The 27,913-nt window shown below is 44.1% G+C and overlaps 1 protein-coding gene across 4 annotated transcripts in view; it reads left to right on the top strand.

Moving 5' to 3' along the window:
• ATF2 (activating transcription factor 2) overlaps positions 1–27,913 on the top strand; it is a 1,040,579-nt gene that overhangs the window by 714,929 nt on the left and 297,737 nt on the right. For all 4 annotated transcript variants that reach the window (XM_044075568.1, XM_044075567.1, XM_044075570.1 and 1 more), the window contains one exon: positions 11,580–11,729. In XM_044075568.1, the coding sequence (XP_043931503.1) occupies positions 11,580–11,729 (150 nt within the window). The remainder of the gene's footprint in view (positions 1–11,579; positions 11,730–27,913) is intronic.

Raw genomic sequence — 27,913 nt, 5'->3', positions numbered from 1 at the left:
AGGGTGAGAAGGATTGGAAGACTCTGTCTGCCGTCGGGATCTTCTTCTCCACCCTTCAAAGATCCTTTCTAGGAATCAGCGAGGGACTACGAAGATATGGTTCTGAAAGTCTCAGGCATTTTCCCTAGACACTCAGGACTCAACTTTCCCCAGGGACAGAGGGGGATATGATAGACGTCACCCTAGAGGCAGAAGGGATCCGAGAAATTATGGGTCTCGAGAACCTTTCTCGGTCAGACCCACGCACCAGCCCTGAAGGGTTGCCTAACTGTCCATCTATGGAGGCAGATGGGGGCCTGTTATCACTACACCTAACAGAGTAGGAGTCCATCATGACAGAACGTTGAGTGTTGCAGATTATATCCAGAGGTTATTCAATCCCATTCCTCGAGCCACCTCTATCATCAAAACCTCTCCCAGATGTTCCAACCGTGCACAGGAAGGATGCAGCACTGGAAATAGCAAAGCTGCTAGAAAAATGGGTCATCCAACACGTCCCCAAAGACCAGTCCGGATTAGGCATTTATTCCAGGTTCTTTTTAGTGCCAAAGAAGATGGGTGACCTAAGACCAATTTTGGATCTTTCCAACTTGAACCTGTCCATGGCCAAGACAAAATTTCAGATTGTCACCCTTCAGTCTATCCTGCCCTTCCTGCAGGATAATGATTGGATGTACTCGATTGACCTCCAAGATGCATACTATCATATCAAGATGGACAGGCACTCTTGGAGGTTTCTCCACTTCTGGCTGGGAGCCAGTCATTATCAATTCAGAGCACTCTCCTTTGGTGTCATCACAGTCCCCAGGGTGTTCACCAAAGTGATGCCAGTAGTAGCATCTCACCTGGGACTTCAGGGCATTCAGTTTTTCTCCTGCCTGGATGATTGGCTCCTCACTGCCCCTTCCAAGCATCAACTCTGTCAAGTGAGGGATTCCTTTCTTTCACTAGCCCAGAGGTTAGGCATCACCATCAATCTCAACAAGTTGTCTTTGGCCCCAGTTCAGACATTAGACTTCATTGGGCTTGTTTAGACACTATCCAAACAAATGTCTTCCTTACACCAGACAGGATACACAGTCTGAAGCTATGTTCTTTGCGTTCTCCAAACCCAGTCTCCATCAGCAGAAGTAGTACTATGGGCATTGGGGTCTATGACGGCCATAATCGATCTTCTACCCTTGGCACGTCTTCACATGCAGATCCTCCAGTGGACTCTTTCCATACAATGGTCTCTGCTAGATTTACCGTTGTATCATCCTGTTCTATTCTCCTAAGTGTGCAGGACCTCTCTTCGGTAGTGGATTCATTCTCTGGACCTAGTCCAGGGACGTCCATTTCTCCCTTCATTTCCCAAGACCACGGTGACCATGGATGCCTCCCAGCTGGGTTGGGGGGGGGCATTGCTCAGGAAGGACAGTCCAAGGCACGTGGTCCTCCTTCTGAGACCAGTTTGCATATCAACTTCCAGGAGATGAGGGTGGTGCTTCTCGCATTGCAGGCTCTCCATGCCCATCTTCCCTTAGAGACGATAGCTATCCAGATGGACAACATGTCGGTGGTCTGGTACATCAACAAATGAGGGGGGCGACCAGATCTTATCCCCTTTGTCGCAAATCCATGAGGGTGTGAGAATGGGCAATCTTCACCAGCCGGTTTCTGGTGGCAATGCACATTCTGGGACAGTCCAACATTCTTGTGGAGGCTCAGCAGATCTGTCTTGATGCCTTACGAGTGGTCTCTGAATCCTATTGTAGTGGAACAGATCTTTCACAAGTGGGGTCAGTCTTGCTGCAATCTTTTTGCATCTCCTTCCAATGTGAAATGCAGCGAGTTCTTTGCTCTGATTCTCCCTCAGGGAGAAGCCCCCAGAGATGCTCCGATTCATGCTTGGCCTCCTGGTCTTCTGTATGCTTATCCTCCTCTACCCTTGATACCAAAGTTTCGCCAGAAAGCTCGCAGGCTAGGGAGTTTTGTGATCCCCATTCTGGCCTCGCCAAGTCTGGTTTCCCTCTCTGTGGTCTCTTCTGGTGTCTCCACCATGGACGCTGGATCCAGTTCCAGATCTCATTTTTCACCCGATCCCCCATCCAGACCTCGACAGTCTAAAGCTCACTGCTTGGTTGCTCCAGTTCCCATGATTATCAAGACTCCCGGTTTACCTTCTCCTGTTAAAAGAATTCTGGTAGCGGCTCATAAGTCTTCCACCAGGAAAGTGTACTATAGCAAGTGGAAACGTTTTTCTATATGGGCTTCTCAGCATGCACTGGATCCTTTTACTGCTCCAGTTTCTGCGATGTTAGAATTCTTATTATTTTCAAAAAGGCGCCAGTTCCTCTACAGTCAAAGTTTAGCTGGTTGCAATTTCCAATTTTCATGTGGGGGAAAATAGGGCCTCCTTAGCATCCTCTAAGCTTTGCAAGACCTTCCTTAAAGGTACCTTTCTTCTGAGACCACCGGTGAAGGATCCTGTGCCTCTGTGGGATTTTACATTAGTGCTTCAGGCTTTAGTTTCATCCCCCATGAACCTACAGCTTCGATGGATTTGCAGTTTCTATCCTGGAAGACTGCATTTTTAGTTGCCATTACATCTGCCAGGAGAGTGTCAGAACTTCAAGCACTCTCGATCAAGGCCCCTTATATGATTTTTCATAAGGACAAAGTGTCTTTGCATACTAACCCATCCTTTCTTCCCATGGTTGCTTCAGATACCAACATTAACCAGACAATCAATCTCCCAGTCTTCTTTCCAAAATTTTAAAACAAGGGAGGATATAAATTGCATTTGTTAGATGTACATAGACAGTTATGTTTCTGTTTGCACAAGACAAAACCTTTTCGTAAATCTGACCAACTTTTTGTTTCTTATTCCAAACCCTTTTTAGGGAAACCAGTATCCAAAGTTACTATTGCCCATTGGATCACCCAATGTATTATCCGGGCGTATTCTCTCACAGGGATTTCTGCGCCAGGTCAGGTAAAAGCACGTTCTACCAGATCTTGCTGAACTGGGCTGGGTTGAACTTCCTCACCTCCTTCAATGGTATAAATTCTCACTCGCCCACAAACTAGTAAACCATCCACTAAATGTCCCATCCCTCCTGAATCTACTCCAACCCTATTGCACCACCAGACAACTAAGATCCAGCAACAAAAATCACTTGCAGATCACTAAAGCCAATAACTCTGCCGGGGAAGCACTATTCTCTTGCGCCATAGCCAAATTATTGAACTCCCTCGCACCCACAATTACCTCCGTACCATCATGCACCCATGCACCCACTTCAAAACTTTACTAAAAGCGCACCTAAAAACATGCTGGCTATGCCCTTGCAACTCCCACTCTATCACCCATCCAACCACTACCTTTCTTTCCACCCCACTAACTACCTTGATTATAGCAAGCTTGGATGCGTATAAGCCTACTACTTATTATACAGCAGGAACTTCTTATTGTAACAATTGTTAATGTCTGTTATGTACTTCACAGATAAAGATTCTAGTTGCCTACTGATGTACTATGTTCTTCATCTGTAACTATATTTGTAATTAATTGCTATGTTAATCAAATTGTTAATCGCTATGTAAATCCAATGTAACTACTGTCTGTATATTTTAACTGTAGAGCTTTTCTCCCCTGGCCTCCGCTGAAAATGGACCTATGTCCAGTCGGACACTCCCGGTCAACAAATGTAAATAAATAAATAAATCTATGGCCACTTCAGCAGCCCTTTGGTCCAGAGTTTCACTGGATGATATTTGTTCTGCAGCTACTTGGGCCTCATCTCATACCTTCATATCACATTATAAATTGGACATCGTATCCAGGAACAGGACATCCTTTGACTCTGCTGTGCTCTGGAATATCCTTCCATTAGGGGCTCCCAGGTGTTTAGTAGCTGGGGACTCTGTCCCACAGGTTGAAGATCAAATGAAGACAACTACTTCAGATAAAGAAGTTATGTACTCACCATAACGTTCCATCTGAGTAGTTGTTCTTCATTTGTCTTCAACCATCCCCCCTCCTTCCCCCGGCCTTATCTAAGCTATATAAGCCTAGAAGACTGTTCCTGATGATATGTACAAGTAAAAAGTATATAAAAAAACTCTGCCAACCACTTAATTCCAGTCCATAGATCAGGAGCAGCAAACAAATCCCAATATCATACCTTATGTTTTAGATAGGCAGACATATTGTAAACAAAGGTAACATGAACACTGATACAGGTGCTGCGGTAGCGTTGTTGCCTCACAGTAAGACGTTGTCCAGTTCTATTCTCAGCTAGAACGTCTTCTGTGTGGAGACATGCGTGAATGGGCGTACCTTCGTTGAAGGTTGTGCATCAGGGCCAGCAACTCAGCACGTAAAAAAATCTACTGCCAGTCATTAGCGGACCAGAGTTCCGCTGTGGCGACCCCTAACCGGGAAAAGCCGAAAGACACAACAACATGAACACTGATACAGGAAAACAATTGCATGCCTAATACTACCACTCATCCAATAGCAAATGTGTGTGGGCATATAGACACACACAAACAGCAGCAGCCAAACAGTACATTAAAAAGGCATAGCTGTATAGAAAACAAAATGACTATTAAAATAAACTGGGAATAACAGTTAATCAGTGTACTAATGTACTGTTAAATTCCTCAGAGAAAACGCCATGCAAAAGCTCATGCTAATTTAGAACTGGGGAGAGAAAAAAAAGAAACCTGTCTACACTGTATCCAACCCAAAGTGTGTATGCATGTATCTTTGCATCCTTGTATAATATAAAACACTGTGACTAAGAAATAGATAATATAAAACTACTCAGTGCAGTAAATACTGTGATACATCCACAGTGCTTAAGCACACTAGCAGCAAGAGATACACTGAACACGAAGATGAAGGAAGTGCAGTGTTAAACAGAATAGTTAAAATATGAATTATGCTGCCACAAGAAAAGCACAAATCATAGCATGTTCAAGTAAATAATTTTGAAAATAAAACAAAATAATTGTTCTATTACAAAAATCAAAAAAAAAGTGCCCCAACTACATATTATGAACAAAAGATATACAAGTAATTTCTCTTTTTAATATATTAAAATATATTATGTGTGTGTGTGTGTCTGTCTGTTTGTATGCACACACGCCTCCACTGGCCAAACTCAGTTAAACTAACATATATTAATTTAACAGCATTGTATGAAAACACAACCAAATTATAGCAACAATAATCATAGTCCTGATATTGTTTGTGCATTATTTCCCTTAGTCTTAGACAACTCAGACTCTGCCCTGGTAACCAGTCTTCAGCACTTTTGGAGTGATAATAAACCCCACCACAGCTATTAATTACTGTGTAATTATACCATGAATTATACCATGTAAGCAATCAGTGGCCAGGTTTCAGGTGATAAAATGTAATATAGTCCTCCTTGCATAAGACCCCTGCCACTGAACAACTGAATACCAAATGGTAGAACACTTCAATTTTGTGAAACTCTGAGGAAGTCTTAATACCTTCAGCATTTTTTGTAGGAAGGCAAAAGGAGGATGTGCCATTTCCATTATAGCCTCATTTGTATAAGCAGTTAACACTACAGTGCCTATATATGTGGGTGGGTGGGTGGGTGGAGAAAGTGAAAAGTAACAACCCCATATCAACATAATTAAATAAAAAAAAAAAATCAGAGTCTCAGTTAATGTGCAGGCTTTTTATGTTTGTGCATCATTTGGGAGGGAGAGGGAATGTACTTAGCCTGTCAGAAACTTGTGTTTTCAAACTTAATGTGTGATGGGTGCACAAGTAATATAACAGGGTCAGGGGAGATGGACAACCACACTGGAACAGCTGTGATGAAACACGTTATTTACTATATGCAGGGTAAGTGTTTTTTGTCTCACCTGAATACACTAGAGACTTTTTCAGACACCTCTGGGCTTAGTAACATATTTTTGATAACCATTGACATGACATCAGTATACACTTGCGTAGCCTAACAGGGTGTAGACCTGTTGAGGTTATTGCCTTGTCATGTTGGAGAATATGATTACAGGTACATTTCTGTTGTGAGCACTTTGCTGGACTTGGTATTACAAAATATTTTTGTTATATTCTAAGACTATTTTAAACAAGTCAAAGGTATAGCTGTGGGGGTCTTGATGCCACCCCCCCACATTTGCAAATTAATTTCAGTCCACTGAGAGAGAATATATATGTATAACAAAACTTTTCATCGTACAAAAATGTCTAATTCTACCCTTGTTTTATCAACAACTTCTTAACTGGTTATCAAGAGGATTCTTTTTACTGTTTTGGAACTGATTAAGAATAGTACCAATTTTCTGTCTTTTATTGCAGACATTAGTGTAGACAGGGATTGTTTATTTAGTCAGTGAAACTGTGTTTAATGAAAATGTTTTTGTATTTCTTTTTAGTTTATATAGGAAGGAAACATTTCTGAGGAATTATTTCCACACTGTGAGCAGCTATCCTATGTATATTAAAATGAATATTATAAAAAGTCAGTAAATCAGAGCATCAAGTCTGCCCTTTAATGAGTCTTACAAGGAACTCTTCTGTTTAGAAGCATTATTTGAACATAGAGGGAGCAATAAAGAATTTGTAAGTGAAATGATTTCTGAGGGTGCTGATGCATGCATTTTAAGATATCCCTCTGTCACAATTAAGAGAGAGTGCACTACTGTCACAGAAGTGAATACATCCAGGCTTCCAGTAATGATTGTTATGTTGATATGTGAAATCAGAAATGTTATTCAAAGTAAGTGGTAATTACTGCTGAGTAATTCTGTCTCTGTTGAGAAAATTAGTATTGTGCTTCAGCTGTTTTTTTTATAAACAGATGGGGTCAGAATGAAAAATGCATTCAAGAGAGGGGCACCAGCTTAGTATCGACGCATAAGATGTAGTGACTTAAACCTGCTTTCAAATGTGACTTGTGCACACATTATAGATTCAGCTGCAATGGACAAATGATAATAATAGAGCATTTACAAAGTTCTGTGGATTCAAATGATTACTACAGTTGTTTTTCATGTGGAGTGGTATGCATTGCAAAATGATGGCTGCCACAGCTTCAGCACAGGTAAAACTACTAGAAGGCTGTCACACAGCATCTATTGGAACCTGTATAATGTCCTTTATAAACACAACTATGGATGTTTAGGGTACAGACTACAATACATGTGAATTCTAGGGGGTGTGACTTACTAGCATATTCAGTTTGAGGAACAGCAATTGCATTTGAGGCTCGAGGCAAGCCACCCCTTTGGAATAAATGAATGTGTCAACATTAAGAGTATGCTGAGGTTAAGAACTCTTAAATAGTTATGTAGTGTATGGAGCTCCATGGTTACACACTAAAATCTGAAAAAACCTAAACATAACCACAAACTAGACTAAGTCTGAAGAAGCGATCAGTTTGGATCATGAAAGCGCTAACTTCTCATTAAATTTTGTTTGTTTTCTTCCTTCAGTCGTGGTTTGTTCGTTATTTTGTAATTATTTTTGGCTTTGAGGTGAATACCGAGCGTTTTACCCAGTATCTGTGCCTTTTTTATTACAAAAACCTAAACATGTTAAGCACGTCCTTAGTTTGAGACCTAATCTTACCTGTGCTTAGGGGTCCAGTACTAGTCAATCAGTATGCAAGCCATTTCAAGCCTGCCCAAACCTCTATTCAGAAGTTCCTTTCCACCTCAAGGAGAGCAAGACAAGATAGACTGGAGAGACAGTGTTAGACTGTACATCCAATTATCGAAGTTTAACTTGAAAGTGGCAAGGGTGCTGCTCTGGTTAACGTAGTGGAAGCTTGTTTCAGAAGTGAGGGGTTAAGATATGAAACTTTCGTGCCAGAGAAAGGAAGACCGTAGCTCTGTAGATACACCTGCATTTCTCATTTTTTCTTGCTAGTACAGGGCTTATATGCCTGACAAACTTGAGCTGATTATTAATGGTCAGTTCAAGTAGCCTCACAGTGCTAATTCGATTCATTAAATGGTCATAAGAATGTATGGGGGGGTTGTGCTTTGAGGATAGTAATCTTAACATTCTCATTCTAGAGATCCTTAAAGGTACAAAGCATGGCTTTGGATTGGTTAACATTGAAAGGTAGTGTAGAAGACCTTGGCTATGACTATATGGAGTTTAATGTACATTCCTGTTTAGAGTGATGTCAGACTCGGGTGAATGGTCGACTCATCAGGATTTTATACCAGTTTGCCATCACCACAGTTCTCTGCCATTCCATTAATGACTACAGTAAAGAATAAGCATTTAAGCCGTGAACCCTGTTGAACACCTGGGGTTGTTGACAAAGAAAAGGGAGAGAGCTGCCTCATATCATATGACAGTTTGAACTCTGCTTACAGGGAAGCTTGTGAGCCATCTGACAATGGTTAAACTCTTTATTTAACTTCTCCAAATCTTTTGGGTTTCTAATACCATGATGGTAATGAGCCCCATTCCTTAGTCAAACTATGATTAAACTTCATGAAATTAGTATTGTTTCAGTCTTTGTCAGCCAGAAGTGCTCTTTGCAGTACCCACATTGTGCCCAGTAATGACTCCTCCTGTAATTCGTACAGAGTCACATGTATTGGTAACATATCCAAGTACAATTATAAATTCTTTTTTAGAAGACTCGTTGCTCCTACTACTACTGGAACTGTCTGGGTATCTTTCTTCCAAATTGCCCTCATTTCTGCCTGCACATCCTGGTATGTGATGACTGTGTGTCTCTCTGTACATAAGACACTGTAGTCACTGGGTGTAACAATTTCAATAATCAATGCTACTTTTTTTTTTGTCTTCTTTTCATGGACTACTATATCTGGTTTTCTTGCATCTATTTTTTGAACTGTTGGTAATGGATGTTCCCATGTGATATAACCTTCATCATTTTCTATGATGCTTTGTGACTCATATTTCCAGTGCTTTTCAGCTACTTCAGTATTATAATGTTTGCACAATCCCCAATGTAACAGTCTTGCCACATTATTATGCCTTTCAGTATACAGTCCTTCTGCCTTTAGTATGTCACAACCAGCAACAAGGTGTGCAACTGTTTCCAATTCTGTTTTACAAAACCTACATTTGTCTGTTTCTCCCACCTGTTCAATGGACTTTGTAAACCAATGTGTACATAGTCCACTATCTTGGGCCGCCAATATAAACTTTTCATCTTTTGGTTTAAATTCACCTGTACTCAACCATTCCTGAGTCCAATCCTATTAACATGAGGTTGTTCCAGGAGTTTTCTATACTTGCAACTATATGCATTTTCCACATTTCTTGCCTTCTTATCTGATCCTTCACCTTAGAGTCTTTCTTTTGTTTTTTGGCACAATCAGTTGCTGCCTGCTTTTTATCTACTTCTGGTTTGATTTCCATTCATGCTTGACGCCAATATGCTTCTGCTATACTAAGCAGGGAAGTCATCTTAGTCTTATTCTCCTCATGTTGCAAAACTTTCACTACATTTGGGTCTTATGAAATCAGCAAATATGTATGCAGTCCCACTATTGCAGATCTATACATGATCAATTTTGAGGAGGCCCATACCTCCTTCAGAACAGGGAATATATAGTCTTGGTATGCAATGATTTTAATAAATCATTTGATGAACATGAAGCATCCTTCTTGTTTTCTTGTCCAAACTGTTCAACACATTTTGGGGCCAGTCAGTCACTCCAAAACTGTAAGTTAGGACAGGAAAGCAAATTAGTTTATAGCTTGGACTTTGTTTCTAGATGTCAGTGCTGTTTTCAGTATTAATTTAAGTTTTCTAAAATATTCCTTACTGAGTTTTATTTGCATTTGTTCATGTTTTATTGTTGATCCTTCTTCAAGTCCCAAATATTTATACACACCCTCTTGCTCAAGTTCTTTTATGCCATATTCCTGCCTCAAACTAATGTATTCATGATGCTGTAGCTTTCCTGCTTTAAAGGTTGCTTTTGCATATTTATATGTGCACCCCGAACAGACACTGTATCATTTATCTACTTATATATTAGATAACCAGATGAGTGGACTGATGCATGACCCTATTCAGCCATTTCGTGGGCCATCAGGCAGGTACATTACAAACAACTGGAATGTGTTTAATTACATTGTAATGAATAATGCTTAGATAATACAAACTGGAGAAACTTACATAAGCACATAACATCTACAAGGTGATTACAATATTTGATCATTTAAAACAATGAAGAGTTGAATTGACTGAAAAAGTAAAGCAGTTGTAAATGATGTTTGATTAAGATAAGACTTTTGTTGGAACCAGCAAAGTAAGGTACCACTGATGTAGTGATAGGTTAGGTTAAGTAGTAGAGGGAGAATTTATAGGTATCAAGTTAAGGATAGAGAAATGTGGGTAAAGTTGTAAGGAAGAGATTGGCTTCCAATGTGTACACAAGGTATTAATCTTCAATCAGTATTTTATAGGTCTGTTTGTTTGGCATGGAGTAAGTGGTTGGTGCCTGATTGTATTAGCCTGTGTCTCTAAAATGTATTCTGTTGTTGTAGACATTGTTTTATTGCTTTTTGAAAAATGACATCATTTGTTATGTCATACAGTACTGATCTGACAACATTGCTGAAGCTCAGATGCATGTGGTGAAACTCAGTGGTCAGGTAGAGATGTGCTGTGTGTGCCATGGTAGGTTTAAAGCCTTATGAACTCGATAAGAAGTGGTAAATAATGAGATGTTGGGAGACCCAAACCTATTTACATTTCTCTAGAATTTATCAAAGGAAACAATGGAGGATAATTACTGAGAACATTTGTAGAACCTAGTTTATGATGAGGTGCCATAGGACCTTTTTTTAGACTGCACATACCCCCTCCTTTTGTGAATGGTTATTATTGACCCATGCAGGTTGTATGTCTGGCTGCAGCTTTCAGGAATCTGGGAATTGTTAGTGGAAACTGATACAGGTTTCAGTTTGCAAGCAAGTTTATGCAGCATGCACGAGGTAATGACTTGAAACTTGAGAGCAAGACACTGATATTAAGATGGTAAATACTGGTATGTAGTCTGGGATTTTTCTATGTCACTCTTGTAGAAATCATGCCTCTACTACAACTGCATTGTCAACATTTTTTTTCCATTGTTAACACATCACAGTCTTCTTTCTCTAGCCATGCTACGCGTGACATTTATTTCACCCCATTTCTTCTGCTGTTTGAGAGAGCGAGAGAGAGTGTGTGTGTGTGTGTGTGTGTTTGTGTGTGTGTGTGTGTGTGTGTGTGTGTGTGTGTGTGTGTGTGTCACTGCATTCTTTTTTGTTGTTTGGCTTTCGAAAGTGAGAAAAAAAATAGATTACTTTTCTTTCAACAAATGTTTGCTGTTGGATGCTGCACTAGGTCTCATCAAATTCACTGAAATGCAATCCATTTACCATTCATACTATTGTACTTTCCACTCCATGCTGTTTGGTTGCATTTATCCTGACAGCAGGAGAAAAAAATATTCTAGTCTTTGACATACTGTGTAGGCTGAATGTTTGCTTTGATTTAGGCTTTCATTACAAAGCGTTACTAATATGTCATCTGCTTAATTTGCAGAGATTGAAGGCTGCTTTGAACCAACAGCATACTCCGTTAACTAATGGAGATACAAGTGCAGTACAAACTGATGGTGCAGTCAAGACCCGCTCAGAAGAAGCACACAACCAGGTTTTACAGCAGCCTGCAATATCCACCACTGAAATCCCAGTAAGCGTTCTATACAGAATTTTGCGCTGTGTGCATTCTGTGCTTAAAAAGATGAGTTTTCTTGTCCATTTGCCATTGTACAACAAAATATTAATGTGTTACTTACCTGTAATGGACTTTTGTCAGCATACGCAGCCATTACTTGGAACACTTCAAAGTGTTGTTGCTTGTGCAAAGAGGCATAAGGTTTACAAATCATCATAACCCAAACTAGTGAAAATGTGTCGTGTTCAGTGTTGTTATTGTCAAATTGTTGAAATAATAGAATCATACAATCAAAATCATGAGACAATACTTTAACTAGAGCTGTAATGACTTTTAAAGAGACAATGATTAAGTTAGACTGGAGTACTTTGTTACGGAATGAGTTGAAGTAAATTGGTAGTGGATTTCTTGCTGCATGCAATATGGCAGCAAGTCTAGCAGGTTTTGAACTTTTGCCTGGAAGTAGCTGTACAGTTATCTTTACACTCTGCAAAGTCTTAAGATGGTGTTTCTATGGTAGACTCCCACAGCTGGAGGTGGAAGGAGGGGGCACATGGCACTTGCCACATGGGTGTAGATTTTCTGTTCATGTTCAAGTTTAAAAGCATTCAGGGTGATGTAGAAAGTCATGGGATAAAAGTCTAAAGACGTACAAAGATCTTACAAAGATGTCGTGGTTGTTCTGAAAGTATGAATTGTTCTAAATCTGGGTGGCAGTATTATTTTTGTTAGTGCAACAAGGAAATGGAAATTGAGAATATATTGTATGGTTAATGATGTAATAGAATTTATGGATTATCTGAATTTAAGTAAAAGTTGTGTGTGTAAATGGATTTCATGGGAAGAATATGTTACCAGATGATTGCCATTGAAAATATATAAGACACAATTTGTGGCAAATATTAGTTATCTTTTGTGATTATATGTTTGGGAGTTATAATATGATACATTAATGATTCCTTCTAGAAATGTTTAATCTGGATTGGTACATTACTTGAATTAAAACGTTCATAATACCTGCAAACTGTATGCCTTCAAGTAAGCAGCTGTAAAATTATTGTGTGTCCTGTTTTTCTTGGGCCTGTGCTTGTTTATTTGTTATGGTTTGAATGCTCTGTTGTTCAGTTATATATCATAATATGAAAAGAGATATGGGGTTGACTGAGTGCACCAGACAAGATAAGCATCTGTGTGAATCTGCTTAGTCATCTAAGACGTTTGCCTAAATCGCTTAAAATTTAATACATGTGGGAAAAAAACTATATATATATATATATATATAAGTATATGTTTGTGGTACGCGTACACTCTTATATGTAAGTTATTCGTAGATGCAATAAGGAAGAGCTTGCTAATAAAAAGAGGTAATAAATTTAGCTATTCTTCTTTGCATGAGGCTGTATCCTGAAGTGGATGCATTGTCCAACACCCCTTCTCTAAATATATTAACTCTGTTGACACAATATCTAGTGGTAAAAATAAAAGAGCTGATTTTCTTCTTTACTCTTAGGTGGTACACCCCGAGTTGGGGTTGAGGGGGCAAAAATTCCCCTGCAGAAAAGTCATCAATATGGTGCATTTTGAAAAAGTATGTATATTTCACTGTTTCAACACTCGGATGTTTTGCAGAATTAATAGCTCATTATTTTTGTTCTGTTCTTGTTGGTCATTACTTCTTAAACTCACCACCAGTTTGTCCCCCTTCCAACAGGGGCAAGGGTTGAGCTGACCAGAAGTGAGATTGTCGTACTTCAAACTATGGGATATTTCTGTATAGGGCCATAAGTACCTGATGTGCCAACTTCTACTGTGCATGAATAAACACACTGGAAGAGTATAAGGCAAATGTCCCAGGTCTGTGGTGATGTGTCTGTCTGTCTTTGGGCCTCACCCTCAAGGGGCTTGTAATGGGACACCTGCATATGAGGACACAAGTCATCTATCTGAGTTCCATCCTTCATGACAGCCAGTGTAAACTTAACTGTGCTCTCCAGTATCACCCCCCAGCAGTGTAGTAGGCTCTCACCTCCTGGCATAACCCCTCACCTTCTCCTCATGAGAGAGCTGAGCTGGCAGCTGTCCGTTATTCCTTTTCACTCCCTTGCTAGCTGCTTCAGATCAAGGGCTGCTAACTGAACCTCAATCACATTGGCCATAGTCAAAGCCTTATCCCTTTATGCCATAGAGGTGACATTTGGAATCAGCAGCTCATTTCTGATGATCTTTTTCTAGCATGTCGAAGGGTCAGTTGCTAGCGTCCTCTCCTGTTCAGCTGGTGAATCTGGGCATCTTGAGGCAATGTTACAATTGCCTCATGTACACAGACAACCCACTCCTTCTCCCACAAAACACAAATACATGTGAGAGATGCAACTATATAGCCAAACTGGAGGCTGAGCTCTCTCAACTCAGGACTGGCAAGACCAGACAGGAGGAGAAGGAAACCACGCACACCACAAACCCAGTTTCACATAGAACTATCACAACTGCAAAACAAACACATAAACACACAAAGACATACTCGGAGGCACTGATCAAAAATCTACCAAAACTACAGAGGCCTCCAAAGCAGACACCCAAGCAACTGCCACCTCAAGACATAAGACATGCGACACATAGTTCTCAAAGTCAGTGTGTGCTAAACAGTCACAGCCCTTAAGGCCAAACACAATGCCAGACACACTTGTTATAGGTGACTCCATAGTCAGACACACTGACGTCCCACTCACCAGACTGAACAAGGAAAAGATCACAGTTAGCTGCCTGTCAGGCACTAGAATCCGCCACATAACACAAGCACTCAGGTCACTCCACAGCAAGTACAAGTATGACTCAGTCATTGTCCATGCCGGTGTGAACGACCTGAGACGTACCTCCCTGGACTACATGAAAAGAGACATAGAGGAGCTCTCAGATTATGTAGCCCTGGCCGGTATGACCCTGACCCTGAGCAGTATCCTACCCTCACCAAGAATGATGCCACAATACAGAGACAAAATGATCAGCTTTAATAATTGGCTTAATTACTGGTGTCATTCTAAGGGGATCCAATGTCTGTCTGCCTGGGATGGCATGCTTGACAAGCCACGCTGCTTCGCAAGGGACGGCTTGCACCTGTCACCCCTGGGCTTCCGGATATTGGCAAAGGCTCTTGCCACCCCCATAGTGCCTTTTTTAGGCAAGGCTCAAATGATAAAACTACCGCCCTAGAAAACAAAAATGGAGAAAAACTAAGGGTAATACTGCTCAATGCCAGAAGTCTAAACCTCAAGATGCACACCCTCGAAGCCTTCCTCAGTATGGAGAACATCGATGTTTGTGCTGTGACTGAAACTTGGTTCAAGGCTCCTGAGAGCACCCCAGCACTATCAGGTTATACCTCATATCATGCGTTCTGGCCCCAAAATCCGGACCGAACTACAAAAGGAGGGGGAATATCCATATTTATAAAGGATACCCACACCTCCAGGTTAGTGGCAACGCACGAAGCATCGGAGACCATCCAGGTGCAATTAACCATAGGTAAAACTGCCCTACAGTTTATAACATGCTACAGACCACCTTCTCAAACTCAGGAAACCCACACAGCCTTCCTGAAGACACTGGAGAGTATAAATGTCTCTCCAAACACCATCATATTGGGTGACTTCAACCACCCAAACATAGACTGGGAACATTACTCAAGCCCCAACACCCTAGCCCAAAGGTTCCTTGAGTTCATAAACTCAAATGCTATGGAACAACTAGTCACCATTCCCACAAGAGGAGAAAATATACTAGACCTGATCATCACAAACATGGGGACAAAATGCTCCACATCGGAAGTATATCCCTCATTGGTGAGATCAGACCATAAATTAATCTCACTGGAGATCCACATCCCGCCCCCACCCCAGCAAAAAGACCACAGTGAAGAACTTCTCAAAAGCAAACTTCACACTTCTTAAGACTGGAGTGGTATCCTTCAAGGCCCCGAGCCAGTGGAAACCACAACCCACGCTGCTGAAACCCTTACAAATGCCTTCTACGAGCACCTCCAGGAATGTATGGATCAAGCAATCCCTAATAAAATCAAGACCTTTTCCACCAAAGGCAGGCGCCGGTCTGGTGGACTCCAGCCATAAACAAACTCTACAACAAGAGGAGAAAGCTACTACATGACAGAGCAAAATCCCTAAATGGGAAGGCATCTCTGATCAATACTAGCAAAAACTACGATCACTCATAAAATCATCCAAGGCCAACTTTGAGAGAAAAATCGCTAATGACACAAAAGACAATCATAAAGCCTTCTTTAGCTATGTTAGAAACCTGGGTGGAAACTCCCAGATATGCTCAGAATTAGTCCAAAATGATAAAAATCACTGAACCCACAGACATTGCCAACATACTGGCAGACAGGTTCAGTGCAAATTTCTCCCTCCCTCCCCAAAAGGAGAAATATCTATCCCACCAGAGTCTAGCCTCCCAAACATCTCAGATGCCCAGGTGAGAGCTGCTCTCTCTAAAGCAAAAACACAGCATCAATGGGACCGGACGGTGTCCCCGGCTGTGTGCTACACGAACTCAATGAGGAACTAAACCCACACATAAGGCTGCTGTTTAATCTTAGCCTTACTACAGGATACGCACCAAAGAATGGCGTCACGGCAACTGTGGTCCCACTCCACAAAGGCGGTGCTTCTACGGACCCTGGAAATTACCGCCCATAAGCTTGACGAGCCTTGTCTGCAAAGCTATGGAGAGGATCATAATGGAACTCATAAATAAAGACATTGGGGACCTACAGACACTGGATCCTACCCAATTTGGCTTTGTCAAGGGCAGATCCTGCCTCTTGAACTTGGTCGACTTTTTCAAACAGTCACTAAGGCCATTGATGAGGGTAAGGCAGTTCACACAGCCTACCTTGACCTAGCAAAAGCATTCGACACAATACCCCACTCGGGCATCATAGAAAAGCTCACCAGCTTAGATGTAAACCCATATGTCACAAGATGGGTTGCAAACTGGCTCAAGGACAGAACACACAGGGTTAGAGTTGCTGGTGCCATGTCAGACTCTAAGCCGGTCACGAGCGGTGTCCCACAGGGCTCAGTCCTGGGCCCCTCTTGTTCGGCATTTATTTTTCTGAAGTGCAGGCAAACATAGGGGATTGTGGCTGACAAAATTTGCAGATGACTGCAAACTGGGCACCATAATTGACACTCCATCAGACACAGACATCCTCCAGAAAGGTCTCATAGAAATGGATAACTGGTGCCAGAGCCATGGCCTTAAGCTAAATGCCAAAAAATGCATAGTCATACCCTTTGGGAAAAACAAGGTAACCCCTAATTACCACATAGGTGGTAATCCATTAAACACGGAAGAAGTTATCAGGGACCTGGGGACCCAAGTTGACAATAACCTCTCTTTTGACACTCACATTGCCAAAGTGGTTAGGAAGACCTTCTACATTGCCCACCTGATCATGAAGGGATTCACATCCAGATCAGGAGAGGTCATTGTACCCTGTACTCTTCACTTATCAGACCAATGATTGAGTACAACGCCCCATTCGAATGTACCTTACCCGACAACTGCAGCAGTTGGAAAGACCCCAAAAGTTCCTCACCAAAAGGATAAAGGGGCTCAAACATATGTCATACGATGCCCGACTGAAGAAACTCCAGCTCTATTCAGTCGCATACCGCCTGCTCAGAGGTGATCTGTGCCTGACATACAAGGCCATGTCCAACCCGGAATTAATGGACATGTTCCACCTCACAAAATCCAAATCCACCAGAGCCACGAGCAAGAGACTTAAACCTCAACATGGATATAAATAGGACGTGCTGGAGGGACAGATTCATCACCCAGAGACTCCCTACACTATGGAACAGAATCCCAGTCCATGTGAGGCAGAGCCCCTCACTGACTCTGTTCAAGAGAAATCTTGACGAGTGGATGAGAGATCGTAGGTTTACCCCGGGAATCATCTCTGTATCACTGCTGGACAGAGGCACAGCAAACTAATGGGTATAGTATTCTCATCCTAAGGGGTGGTGAAAGCCACACACACTCTGGCTAGGCTTATAAATGCCCTAGGGCAGATAGCCTAGTATGAACCTATGAACCTATAATCTAACACTCAGCAAACAGTTATATCATGAATCATTATGATTCCACTTGTACCCATCTGTTTTTAATTTATTATTCCTTCTAGGCATCATATTGATTCTTTAACCTTAACAGGTCATTTGTATCTTGGCTCTTTTTTCCATTGATTCTGACATAAATGCATTATGGGTTATTACAGCTTTGCCACAGACATATTTTCTGTGCAACACTGATATTCTGTTCCAGGTGATATTTTTTTTCCAGCTATTTCCATGTTTCAGAGTCTTCCAGATACTTTCTGTCTTGGTGCATTAGTATTATCAAATAAGTTTATATTTAGTCTCATGGTGTCTTTGAAGCATAACATTTTTTTTCTTTAAGAAAATCACGTGCAGACTAGTAGCGCTAGGTCTTGGCCATGGTGAGTGGCCAGAGTAGGAGGTATAGATGCACAAGTTTGTAGGGCTACCCCGTTATTGAAGTAACCAAAACACAAAGTGTACCACATGTGGTATTTTGACAGATGAGACTTGAAAGTGAGAATACAGGGAGTAGATGAGGTACTAAGACAACATTTTCATGCAGATGACATAGTAGTGTTATTGCTGATTTCTCTTAAAACAATTTAGGTCATGTTTGTACACTGGAGAAGGTGGACATGTAACATAGCCTACTGTATGCAGTCAGTGTTAACTACATCACTTTAAAGATGAAGTTATCAGGAAAGGATAATTTACTTAGCAAATTAGGTAAAACTACTAGGGCCATGCAGTAAAACAGAATAAGGAGAAGAACTAAAATGAATGGGACTAATTTCTTTGTTGGAAATACAACTGTAAATGGATTAGAAGAAGTTCACCAAATGCAACCAATCTTCTTTCAATTCACTACCTTTGCTCTACGGTACCTTCTAGGTTTTTCATTGTGTTCTTGATTTGATGTGGAGCTTTCACTTCATCTAGATCTGGAGAAGGGTGGTAGAGAGTGGTGAAGGTAGCACAGGTAGAGACGTTGGCAGCCTGGGAAAGTTTTACTTACTGAACTACACGGCATTGGAGGCATCAGTCATGAGAGTTTACTTTTGGTAGGTCCCTTCCAACAGATGTTTGACTTTGGTAAATACCCATTGCTTGTGTTTCTTCTAGCTGTATCCATGATTTTTTTTCCTTTTTTGTCACCACATAAAGCTCCTGACCATAAGCAAGGATGATAGCACAGAGTGACTGATAAATAAAGAGCTTTACACTGTGACTTATTTCTCACTTCACCACCACAGTCCCATACAGTGAAATCCATTGCTTTAATTAGTGGAGAAACTCATGCTCTTGTGTGGATTATACTAATGAAATTTGGTATTGCAGTGTATATGTGGTTGTACCAAGTTTAGCATAAAGGAAGTCGATGCTTGCAGATAAATTTTTGTTACTGCAGTTGGTGATCCACAGCAATTTCAAGGAGAGAGCTTTTTTCCTTTCTTTTTTTTTTTTTTTTGAGTGGGAGAAATAATCCATGACAGCCTTTCTCACTAATGAATGCAGCATTGATTGGATCAGTGTCATATAGTGTAGTTTGTTTATTGTGATGAATGATTTACTGTTGTGTATCGTCGTATTTTGCACTGCTGATATTAGATCTTTAATGGTACATTTATGTGTACAAACTGTTTAGCCCACTACTTAAGAGTTAATGAAGGTATTAACTACTTCTCCACTGTCCAGACTTTCAGCTCATATTTTTGGCCTGTTCCTCATAAAATTTGTGTTTTTTCTGGCAAGTCACTGAGGATTGAAGTAACTAAATAATGATAGACATAATTTTCAAGCTTCATATCCTCTGGAAAATGCATGATCTGAAGTAGGTACTTCATTTGTCAGCAACCTTTGGGTCTTGGATCCGATCTCGGATCCGAGCCGGCAACTTATTTCATAGCTTAGAGATCCTAGCTCCTCCCCTTACCCATAATCCCCTGCCAACCCTGACTGACCTCAGATCTAGTTTGCCGCTCTTAGAGTAAGCTTCTAGATTGCTGAGCTCCTGGCGTGTTATAGATAAGTGGTTACTTTTTTGTTGCAAAATTCTATATTTGTCATATATTTTGCATAGTTAAGTGTTTGCGTGTGGTTAGGATCCCTTTTTGTCAGTATACTTTTATTTTTAGTGTAATTCCTCCCCTTCCTTCGCTGGTGCGTAGTGTGTGTGTGGGCTGTTGTGTGTTGGGGCCTGGTCTGTGTGAGGTAGTTTTAAACTTTTATTTAAAAAAACTATGTCGGAGGCCCCAAAGCCTATTTTTTCTAAGTGCACCAAGTGTGGCCATAAGCTTTCACCGGCGGATGGCCACACTCGGTGTGTTCGGTGCCTTGGGGTTGAACACCTCTCCTCTGGGTGTTCGATCTGTGCGGCGTTCAACCCCAGGGCACTGAAAGACCGTAGGTCGAAGCTGATCCTGGCGGGACTTTTGCCCCCGGATCCGGCTTCGGCCTCCGGTACTCCCGTGGCACCACCCCAGTCCTCGGTGGTGGCCACTCCTTCCCCCCTCCCCCCGGCTGGGACTCAAACTCCCACTAAAGCGCCGGAGGAGAGAGAGGCCAAGAGGGAGAAAAGGAGGGAGAAGCACCACAAGTGGTGGGCTGAGGCCTCCGCTTCGCCCCCCCCCCCCAGCTAAGCGGACTTCTCCTTCCACGGCTTCCAGGTCCCCTCCTCCTCGGCTCCGATCTCCGTGCTTCTCTTCGGGACCCGAGGAGGAGGAGACCCGATCTCCGTCGAGGTCATCGAGGCGGCACTCCCGGCCCGCCTTGGTGGCCTCGTCGAGATCTACCTACAGCCTTTTGGATGCGGATTTGGACCGAATGATGCGAAGGTTCATCCAGGCCCAGCTGCAGATGGGAGTGCTCATGCCTCCCCCCCCTTCGGGGGGGGGGCTCAACACCTTTTTTTGCCCTGATAGCTCCTTCTCCGACCCGCTTTTCAGGTTCGGAGCGCACGGAGCCGGGCACCGTTGGAGCCGACAGTACTGGGTACTTCGGATCCGACTCTGCCCTCGAGTCTGTCGGGTCCTTCCTTGTCGGATCCGAGCTCTCGGAGCCGTGGGCCGAGCTTCGGATCCGTGGGATTCAGTGTGCCTTCGGCTCTGTCCAGGTCGGAGCACACGGGTCCGTCGGATCCAATGGTCTCGGCGCCGGTTCCGATCCCTCCATCGGATCCGAGTGGGAGTCGACTTTCGGATCCCTGAGAGAGCGACTCCCCCTCGGCCTTCGATACAGTGGAGAGGGCTCTGTTGAGGGCATCCGGACCCCCGGCCCTTGCTTCGGCTTCACCCCGCACTCCCTCTCGGCTGAGTCAGGCTTCCATCACCCGGCCTCAGGGACAGCCTGTTTCGATGTCTCAGGTCGTTCCCCTAGAACAGGTCGTTGCTGGTGAGACCTCCTCGGACAGCCCCCCTGAGGATGTGCCTCATAAGCAGAAGTGTAAGAGGAGACACGTGGACTCTCCCGAGTCCTTAACTGAAGACACAGACTTGGATGAAGGGGAAGGCTCCCCAAGGTCACCCCCCGAAGATGTCTCCTTTGGAGACATCATGGAAATGCTCAAGATTGGGGGGGGGGTCTGTCCCCAAGGCTTCCTCTGACGAGTCCGTGTTCCTGGAGGCATTCGAAGCATGACCGTCTACCTCTTGGGTGTCCCCTCCGGCCGACCCCCTGCTGGACATTATTACCACCAGGGCGTGGAAGAAGCCGAACACTGTGGAGCCAGTTCCCAAACGCGCCAATAAAATTCTGAGCCGCCCTGCGGACAGATCCCACTGGAGCAACGGTCCTCCCGGAGATGCCATGTTGACGGCGGCAGCCACCAAGAGGGAATTAGCTCAGGAGAGCCCCTCGGTCCATCCACCGAGCAAAGAGTCCCGCTCGATGGATCGCCTGGGGAAGCGGGTTTTTAGTTCAGCGACCTTCTCAGTAAGGTCTCTGAACTATATGGCACACGTTATTAGGATGCAGCGAGACCTTATCAAAGAGTACGCTGCTTCCCCCCCGGAGTCCATGTCGGCGGAGGACAAACAATTGTACTCCACTCGCATGGCCACTCTAAGATCGATATCTAATACCTCTATGCGGTTGTTGTCCCATGCTACAGAGGGAGCTGCTAGAGCCAGCGGAGCAGGCCTAGTCATGAGGCGCCAGGCCTGGCTCCGACATTGTGACTTCGCGGAACCCTTTAAGGCGTCATTTCCGAATGCACCTTTTGATGGTTCTGCCTTATTTGGCAAGACCGTTCGCAACACTTTAGTCCAGAGCGAAAAGGATGGGAAGACGTTGTCTGCCGTCGGAGTCCGCTTCTCCACTCCCCAGAGGTCCTTCTCCAAGAACCAAAAGGGACAGAAGAAGATGTGGTTCCAGAAATCGCAACATTCCCAGCCTGCTCTGGACAACCAGTCCTTCCGTGGCAGAGGAGGACAAGGAGGACGCCTCCCTAGAGGCAGAGGGGGGCCCGAAGAATTTTGGGTCCAGGGAAACTTTCTCTGACCAACCCGCGCAGCAACCCTGAGGGGTTGCCCGACTCTCCACTCTGGAGGCAGTCGGGGGGCGTTTCTCGAACCAGCTTGGGAGTCCATCACATCAGATCGCTGGGTGCTTCGTATCATATCCAGAGGGTACCAAATTCCCATGTATCATGTCCCCTAAATCAAAAGCCTCCCCAATGTACCACCCGATCAGAGGGAGGCAGCAGCTGCAGAGATCCAGCAGCTGCTAGAAAAAAGAGCCATCCAGCCCGTCCCCCCAGACCAGCTCAGATTAGGGTTTTACTCCAGGTTCTTTCTGGTGCCAAAAAAGAAGGGGGACTTAAGGCCAATCCTAGACCTCTCCAAAGTATTAGCAGTGATAGCGGCCCACCTGAGACTCCAGGGAATGCAGGTTTTTCCATACCTGGACGACTGGCTCCTGACCTCCCCGACAAGGCATCTACTTTGCTCAGCCAGGGACTACTTCCTCCGGCTGGCTCCCTAGCTGGGCATCATCATCAGTATGAACAAATCCTCTCTTGCTCCTACCCAGGTGATAGAGTTTATAGGGGCCAAATTGGATACAAGAAACCTTCTAGCATTGCTGACCGCAGAACGTCTTCAGAACCTGAGGCTGCATGTGCAGGCCATCCTCCAATCAACAGCTCCACCGGCGGGATGGGTCCTGAGGGCTCTAGGCTCCATGGCGGCAGCAATCACTCTTTTGCCATTGGCTCGTCTGAACATGAGGGTACTGCAATGGACCCTTCAAGTCCAATGGTCTTTTCAGCGTTACCCCCTAAACCATCCTATTTCCATCAGCAGGGCGTGCAGAACAGCTGTCTTATGGTGGCTCCAGTCTCCGGATCTCCATACGGGATGACCTTTCTCCATGCCTCCTCCCCTCGCCACGGTGACCACGGACGCCTCTCACCTCGGGTGGGGGGGGCATTGCACAGGCAAGACGGTCCAAGGCACGTGGAATGACACAGAGACCTCCTTGCTTATCAATGTCCTGGAGATGAGGGCGGTGCTATTGGTGTTGCAAGCACTACAGAACCTTCTTCCAGTAGGGACTATTGCGATACAGATGGACAACATGTCAGTGGTCTGGTACAGCAACAAACAGGGGGGAACCAGGTCCTATCCTCTTTGTCGAGAGGCCATGAGAGTGTGGGAATGGGCGATTTCTACCAACTGCTTTCTTGTTGCAATGCACATTCCGGGACGGTCCAACATACTGGCGGACAGACTCAGCCGCACCATCCTTTCCCCTTACGAGTGGTCTCTCAATCCCCAGGTAGCAAAGCGGATTTTTGCCGTGTGGGGGCAACTCTGTTGTGATCTCTTCACCTCTCTCTCGAATACGAAATGCAACAGCTATTTCGCTCTAATTCCCCCCGTCGGGGAATCCCCGAGAGACGCTCTGGTGCATGCTTGGCCCCCCGGTCTACTTTATGCCTACCCTCCTCGACCCCTGATGCTGAAACTCATACAGAAAGCCAGTCGGTTGGGGAGCAGGATGATCCTCATTGCCCCATTCTGGCCTCGTCAAACGTGGTTCCCTTACCTGTGGTCTCATTTGGTGAATCCGCCTTGGATTCTAGATCCCCTCCCGGATCTAATATGTCATCCCCTAGACCTCCCGATCCCGAATCTGGACAACCTCAAGTTGACAGCTTGGCTGCTCCAGTTCCACTCCTAGTCAGGACTCCCAGAATCTCTTCACCAGTTAAAGCCATTCTCGTAGCAGCACGTAAACCTTCCACTAGGAAAGTCTATCGTAGTAAGTGGAAACGCTTCTCCATCTGGGCGGAGAATAATAATTTAGATCCCTTCACAGCCCCGTTACCGTCTGTGTTGGAGTTCCTTACAGGTCTGTTCCATCAGGGGGCTAGCTGCTATACAGTCAAGGTTCAACTAGCAGCTATTTCTTATTACCATGTGGGACATGAATCGGGCCCCTTGATTACAGCAAAATTGTGTAAGACCTTTCTCAAGGGTACTTTCTTGCTCAGACCTCCTGTCAGGGAAATTGTACCCCCTTGGGATATAGCTCTAGTTTTACAGGCCTTGACAGCTCCCCCTTTTGAACTGGCTGCCTCAGTCGATCTTAAGTACCTCTCTTGGAAAACGGCATTCCTAGTCGCTATTACTTCGGCGAAAAGAGTTTCCGAGCTTCAGGCCCTTTGTGTGAAACCCCCATACTTGGCCTTTCATCAGGATAGAGTGTACCTCAGGATCAATCCTTCTTTTCTTCCCAAGGTGGCTTCAGAGGCTAATATCAATCAGTCCATTAACCTACCAGATGTTCATCGTGCATACAGCTGCAGTCATAACAGATGGGTTCTCCTGCCGTCAGGCGGGTCCTCGGTCGGCCGAATTCCAAAGTCTAGGTCTGGCGTTAGTTGTCGTCGCTTCTTCCCTGATGTCAGTGCGACAGGGGTATAAAGGAACCAGCCGGCACGATTTTCTTCAGTCTTACTTGCAGCGCGGTGCCCGAAGCAGAAGCAGTTCGCAAGTGCCGGTCGGCCAGCTCCTGAAATTACGAAAATTTTGAAACTAAAGTCTTCTTGAAAGCTAAGTACCCCGTTGGGGAAACTTTTCTTGCCTCAGACCGATGTCAGACAAAGTTAATAATTGTATTTCATGTGGGAAGCAAATACCGCATAAGGATTTCAATTCCCTCTGTATTCCTTGTTTAGGCCCAGACCACGACGTCTCGGTCTGTCGCTTTTGTGCTACATTCAACAAACGCACCATTAAGCGTCGGGCGGAGTTCGCCCAGCATTATTTTGGCAAAACATTTAACTATATTATGTCGTCGGATACTCCGACTCCAGTTTTGTCTAAAAAGCGGAAAGATAAGGACCGACACACGAGGTCCGCGGCCTCTACCGACACCACGCCAAAGCCGACTACATGTGGTCCGGTTCTCAGCGAGGCGCCTACACAGCCCCTGACTACCGACGACACTTCATTGGCGGTGTCTCCTGTGCCCGAGGTCGCAGGCTCCTCGGCCCACACCCCGACTACAGATACCGAAGCCACTCTTGGCGTTGAATCTCAAAATGTGGACAGGTCTACCTCCTCTCAAGGTGTCTTCAGACCTTCCTCTTCTTTTTCCATCAAGGCTTTCACTAAGTCTAAAGCAGCCATGCATTCTAAGAGACAAGCTACACAGGGCCCATCTCCATGCCCCATGCCTAAAAAACAGATGCTTAAAATGGCTGAGGATTTAATTACTCTTATCAGGGGTTCTCAACCCCCTCCGGACAAAAGGCCCAGAATGGAGGAAGAATCCCCCTCCTCTGATCAGGGCTCCATTATTTCAGAGCACTCTGATGATTAGAAACATTCTTACTCCCCTTTTGAAGACTCTGATGCAGAGGAGTCCATTCCCTCTGTATCCCCCCCAGAGGATTACTCATTTGGGGAAACTTTGCATACCTTAAGGGAACACTTCCACTGGGAAGGCCAAGATTATTCAGATTCCAAGAAAAGGCTTAGGGAATTTCTCTTGCTACCAAAGCACAGGCCTCTGGCTATACCTCCTGTCTTGGACATACTAGATGATGTTTACTCGGAGGCCTGCCTTAACCCGGATTCTCTACCTCCAGCCCCAGTCAAGCCTGACAGGTACTACAGGGTTCCTGACTCACACCAATTTCTATACAAAAGCCATGCTGCTGACCCAGAAACCATCTCACAGGGCCCCAAGGGAATTAAGGCCTCCACTGCTAAAAACCCATTACCTTCCGAGAGAGATTCCAGATCCTTAGAAAGGTGGGGAAAAAAGGTATATACCTTGGCTACCTTAACTATGAGGGCCTTAAACTGTCAGTTCCATATGCTAAAATACCAACAGTTTTTGTTATCACAATTGAAAAGTAAAATGTCACAACCTGAACAACCAGACTTGAAGGAGTTGCAGGATTTGATGCATAGTGCAGAACAAGTGGGTAAGCATACCTTACAATGTGGTTTTGATGCTCTAGAGGCCTCATGTAGAACTGCTGTTACAGGATCAGTCATAAGTAGACATGCCTGGCTCAAGGAACAAACCTTGCCAGATTATGTCAAAGCTAAATTACTAGATGCCCCTCTACAAAAGGATGTATTATTTGGTGCTAATGCTGAGAAGGTATTAAGGAAAATGGAGGAAAAGGCTAAATCAATGCAAACTGTGAAAGATTTTCTACAGGTACAACCCCCACATTTCAGTAGAAATTGGCCTTCCAAAAATTGGTCCTTTCCAGCCACGGACAGACCCCAAAGAGGTAGATACAGGCGCCCGAGGGGCAGAGGACAATCCCAAGGATCGTTTAGAGGCAGACAATGGCAAGCTCCTACACAAAGAGGTGGTGAGGATAACTCGCAACCATTCAGAAAGCAAGCCCAATGACTTTCCCCTTTGCATGCTAAGCAAGACTCAAATGGCAGCACCCTTAGGAGGAAAACTGGCATTATTTTCAAAAAAATTGGCATATTGTCACAAAAGACAAATGGATCCTGGACATTATAAACAGAGGCTACAAATTCCATTTTCACACCCTTCCAAAAATGAGAGGCATGCCAAACCTGCCACACAATCAAAGGGCAGAGGCACAAAGGCAAATTACTGATCTCATAGACATGAAAGCTATTCAAGAGGTACCTACGCATCTAACAAGGTCAAGGTTTTATTCCAGACTATTCCTGGTACCAAGGAAGGGAAAAGATTGGAGACCTATTTTGGACCTATCCATCCTAAACACATTTCTACTCGTACCAAAATTCAGGATGCTCACTCTACAGCAGCTTCTTCCCATGCTGGGCAAGGAGTCTTGGCTGGTAACAGTGGACCTCAAGGAGGCATACCTGCATGTCCCAATCAGACAAAATTGCAGAAGATACCTCAGATTTCTTGCAGGTTCAACCCATTATCAATTCTCTGCATTGCCCTTTGGCTTATCTACTGCGCCCAGAGTATTCACGAAATGCCTGGCATCAGTAATTGCCTACTGCAGACTTCAAGGGATACAAATATACCCCTATTTGGACGACTGCCTGATCCAAGCGGACAGCAAGCACATTCTTCTGAAACATCTGGCTTATGTAATAATGTTGTTGAACTCTCTGGGATACACAGTCAACAAAAAGAAATCAAGGCTAGTACCCTCTCGGAAAATAATTTTCCTGGGTGCCAACTTGGACACAAACACCCAGATGGCCTACCTCACACCAGAGAAGCAGGGGCAACTAACTCAATACTTCAGAGCACTAGCAAATTGCACCAGGCTGACTGCAAGGAAAATCCTGCAGGCTCTGGGATTCATGGCATCTTGCATCTTACTAATCCCATGTGCAAAGCTGCATATGAGGAAACTTCAATGGTACCTGAAAAACCTATGGTCTCAACACAGCCAGAGTTTGGAAACAATAATACCACTAATTCCATGTCTTCAAAAGGAATTTCTGTGGTGGGCTCAGGCATGCCAAACAAACACAGGTCTTCCATTCAGCAAGCCTCAAGCAAATCAAGTCATCACAACAGAAGCCTCGGACTACGCCTGGGGGGCGCACATGACAGATCAGTGCATTCAGGGCAAATGGTCCC

Source organism: Protopterus annectens, chromosome 6.part1 (assembly GCF_019279795.1).
Source record: "Protopterus annectens isolate FY-2018-M chromosome 6.part1, PAN1.0, whole genome shotgun sequence".
Taxonomy (NCBI): domain Eukaryota; kingdom Metazoa; phylum Chordata; order Ceratodontiformes; family Protopteridae; genus Protopterus; species Protopterus annectens.
The sequence above is the reverse complement of the archived record's forward strand: the minus strand, read 5'-3'. Positions and strand labels throughout refer to the sequence as shown.